Source organism: Ostrinia furnacalis, unplaced genomic scaffold (genome assembly GCF_004193835.3).
Source record: "Ostrinia furnacalis isolate ACB-3 unplaced genomic scaffold, ASM419383v2 OfSCF0047, whole genome shotgun sequence".
Taxonomy (NCBI): domain Eukaryota; kingdom Metazoa; phylum Arthropoda; class Insecta; order Lepidoptera; family Crambidae; genus Ostrinia; species Ostrinia furnacalis.
Window position 1 is genome coordinate 7012 of NW_021130286.1, and position 4051 is coordinate 11062.

A 4051-nucleotide genomic window follows, 5' to 3' on the forward strand; every position below is an offset into this window, starting at 1 on the left:
TGCTGTATCTCTGTTGTTAGTCGTTAAAAATGTACCATAATTTTTTTGAAGATAGAATGCGTTATTTGAGCGCCATCTATGTACTTAACTCAATTTCACTCAAAGTGTGGGTTGGTTCCTGTTTGCATAAATGGGTCCAAATTACCGTAATCGGCACAGATAAGGATAGATGCAGCATGTGTCAAAATTTGTATGAAGCCGAGCGTGCCACTTTTTAAACGTCATTAGTGTCATTTTAGCGAATTTTAGTGATTGCCGCAACGTAAAAGTAATCGTATCATCGTACTGCATTCGCAAAGTCATCGAATGATATCGTGTGACTCGATTCAAAAATTAATTAATTCCGATAAAACTGATATTTTGTTAAATTTATAGCCAGTCTGACTGTGGATTAAAATAATTATGTAGCGGTAGACGTTATTCTACAATTCTACATTATTAATTTGCAAATAATATTTTTGTTGTGCCTAATGTTTATGAAAGTAATGATCGTTATTCCATTATGTTAAATAGTACTACTAGTAATTCATACTTAATTCCATACTTTTAAATATCCTAGTAAGTAAATGACCTACTTTCATAAAATAAAGACTATTTTACTCAAGCTTTTTATTTTTAATAAATGTAAAAATGCGTAGTTTTGCCAATACGTTTTTTTTCCGTATACATAGACTAGTAATAGTGTATACTGCGATCACTGACCTAACTTCTTGATTTGTATATTTCGACGTTATACAGTGCACTCTGTCTTCCGCGATCACTGATCTAACTTGTTATTTGTTACTCGTTGCTGTTAATTACAATTTTCAATCCGTAAATAATTTCTTCTCTCTACCGTGTTCGTACTACTGTCCTCGTAAAATCATCGTATCCGATTGTTGTAATCGGATTACATGAACATCACTCGACCATGTATGTCCATTTGGACATATCGGAATGGCACGCTTTGACTAGCAACTTGCTGTATCTACTCTAATCCATATCTGTGGTAATCGGAGCTCAGGTCTACTGTCGAGTTGAGAGTATTCTCCTCCAGTTAGTGCGGCTGTATAGAATTCTTGTGATTGTGTGTTGAGAAAGAGACTCGTTTAGTAATTAATTTGTATTGAGACAGGACTCCATTCTTGTGATATTGAGACAGACTCGTTTAGTGTTTATTTTGTATTGAGGCAGGACTCTATGCATTATGTCGATGTCTAGAAAAAAGTGTTGTGTTCCTGGGTGTTCTTTCGATTCAGAAAGTAAGTATAGACCAAACTTTTCTTTATGATAATGCTCAAAACAACCAACCAACTTTAACTACTCATCCAAACCTCTCTATTCAATTGATTCTGATAAGCCCAATTATTATGACCAACACAGCGTATAACACTGATACTCAGTAATAGTTAGAATTAGTATTTAAGTGTTGACTTAAATTTGTATGCACATTTAGTACAAAAAGCTGTATTTCATTCTACTATGTCACAGTGATGTTTCGCTGTTTGTACTTATGTATATCTAACCTGTAAAGTCAACTTTTTTGGGATAATAACAAAACAAAAAAAAGTACAAGACCAATGACCATGACATGCTAATTCCATTCATTTAAGGTAATTGAGTTTTTGGCCACTGTAATAGAAGCATTCGCTTAGTGCTCAGACCGCTATTTAAAATTGTATTTGTCGAACTGATTAAACAAATAATAAAACTGAGCAGTTTAAATTCTGTCCTTCTACTTACTCAGAAAATGGCAAGTAATAACCAAATGGTGCATCCTGTTTCATCATGTGGTATTTACAATCATAAGGATGTGTCACTTCAGGCCGCACAGTATTGTTATGAAGGTTATTGATGATTTATTTTTTGTTTTTCAGGTTCACATCGCACGTTACACTTATTCCCAAATCCAGCAAAGGATAGAGATCGTTTCAATCAGTGGGTTTTCTCAATTGGTGGTGATATAATTGGCTTAGATAATGAAGACATATATAAACATCGCAGTGTCTGTCACTCGCACTTTGAACAAAAGTTTTGTTGCCGATTTAATCGGCTAAGTAAATTAGCAATGCCTACTCTTAATATGCCAGGTTAGTCTTTATCAAACATTTTGTTTATATTATTATCTTAGTTTAAATATAAGGATGGCACTTTGTGTGCAACACAATGGTGTGTCACCACTACTCACCACCATTTATTAGAAAGAAAAAGATTTTCAGAATAAAATTTATTGTTTTGTTTTATTTTCTTAAAACATCATTACGTTTTTATATTTATATCTACATTATGTAAATTTTTTATGTTTCAGGACACACCACTATTCCAAAATTTTCATTTGTTGAAAGAAGGCCTATGCGACAATTGCAAAATCTTCCAACAAATACAACTTCAGCCATATCTATGCCTGCCACCGTTACCTCACCCATACCATCTACTTCTGCATCTTTAGCAGGTATTTTAAAAGACAGTTTAAATTTTGATTCTACATACATTTTTTTTTCTAGTCTGAAAACAAGTTGTGCCCATTTTACTTATGAAAGACTAGTGCCTCACTGCGGTTACACTTGCGTGGTACCTGTTCCAGTGGAAACATTGGGTTAAAAGATTGCCTATGTTACTGGGGATGAATGTAGCTTTTAAACAGTGAAAGATTTTTTCTGTTTATAAATCTCCTCAATATTATTTATGGATTTGTAATTATATTAATTACAAAATGCAAGTTGTTTCTAGATAATGAATTAGATATTTGTTGTTCTTACAGTGTAGAATAATATTAACAAGCCATTAACTTGTAGGTCTTCAGATGCATTCACCAGAAACAGCAGTTGAAGTAATAACATCAGTGGATACTAATGAAATCAAGAATGTCTCTACATTGAAAGAAAATATAGGTAAAAATTTCATTTTCTATCATTATTATTGAACTATTGAAGTTAATTGGATGGTTACTATCTTACTATATTTTTTTAGATCCAGTAGTAACTCAACCAGCTGTGCCAGCCAGAAAAAATGCTGCGGAATTCAATAAAGGTATTTATAATTTTTATTACTTTGGAATTTCTATATTTATTTATTTCATATTAACCCTTTTATTCTTTTATTATAGAATTTCACAGAAAACACAGTTCAGTTGGTATCAAGAGGCATATAATAGCAACTCCTGAAGAGAAAAAATTGCATCAGAAGTTGTTAAAAATCAGGATAAAACTTAGCAAATGTCGCAACAAAATGAAGAAGCAAGCTGCCAGCCTACAAGCAGCTAAAAAAATCACATCAAACCCAGCACTTTTGTCTGCAATGGAAAAACTGCCTAGCACATCAAAGCTATTGACATTACTGCAGTTTAGAGAATCTAAAAAACTCAGAGAGCAGAAATAACAGGAGTAGCAGCGCGCGTTTATTTCCATACAAAAAAATTTCGCCATTTCCTGAGGGGGACGAGGTAATGACATTTGTGTAACAGCTGATGGCGCTGAGACACTATCGATATTTTTGTCGATGAGAATCATTGCTCTATGGTTCATAGTCTATGGCTCGTTTAAAAAAATGATATGAATTAATTTATTATCCTATGGGAGATTCAACATTTCAGATCTCTATTTAAAGGAAAATACGCAAAAGTTTGGCATTTCTTCCCTAGCACGAATACGAATTGTGAAAGTTAAGAGTTATATGAAAAAAACTAAAAAGTCATTTATATAGGCTCTTAAAAAGCACTTTTACACGTCCCAGTATTAACCCTACCACCATTACCCTACACTACCCATGAAATAGGTACCTAATATTCTTATATACCAAACATGACCCACGGCCACACTCCCTTGGCAAAGGGGATCGACTATCAGCCTTAGGCCCGGTTTCCACCAAAGCTAGTTACAACAGGATATTGCAAAATTCCCACGGGAACGGGAGTTAGCGGGAAAAAACATTTGTATGTAAAATCTAAACCGCTTAAGTTAGACGCTTGAAATTTGGCATGCAGGTACCTTAGTAAACTCAAAGCTTAGTTACAATAGGATATTGCAAAATTCCTACGGGAACGGGAGTTAACGGGAAAAAACATTTGTATGAA

At 33.8% G+C, this 4051-nt stretch overlaps 1 protein-coding gene across 2 annotated transcripts; it reads left to right on the plus strand.

The window, feature by feature from the left end:
• Positions 1-988: 988 nt before the first annotated feature.
• LOC114351220 (uncharacterized) lies at positions 989-3357 on the plus strand. Of its 2 annotated transcripts, XM_028302453.1 has the most exons (7): positions 995-1241; positions 1857-1917; positions 1984-2069; positions 2288-2431; positions 2775-2870; positions 2950-3009; positions 3086-3357. In XM_028302453.1, exons 1-7 carry the CDS (start codon positions 1187-1189, stop codon positions 3355-3357), a joined length of 774 nt encoding a protein of 257 aa, XP_028158254.1. In that variant the 5' UTR covers positions 995-1186. The 2 variants fall into 2 exon arrangements, with proteins under 2 accessions (XP_028158181.1, XP_028158254.1); XM_028302380.1 differs by having other exon boundaries at positions 989-1241; positions 1857-2069.
• Positions 3358-4051: the final 694 nt, after the last annotated feature.

Excerpts from the sequence above, each read along its gene's own strand:
- LOC114351220 (XM_028302380.1), top strand. The coding sequence starts at position 1,187 with ATGTCGATGTCTAGAAAAAAGTGTTGTGTTCCTGGGTGTTCTTTCGAT. Across the intron at positions 1,242-1,856 it reads GTGTTCTTTCGATTCAGAAA|GTTCACATCGCACGTTACAC; the intron begins GTAAGTATAGAC and ends TTTGTTTTTCAG. Across the intron at positions 3,010-3,085 it reads TGCTGCGGAATTCAATAAAG|AATTTCACAGAAAACACAGT; the intron begins GTATTTATAATT and ends CTTTTATTATAG.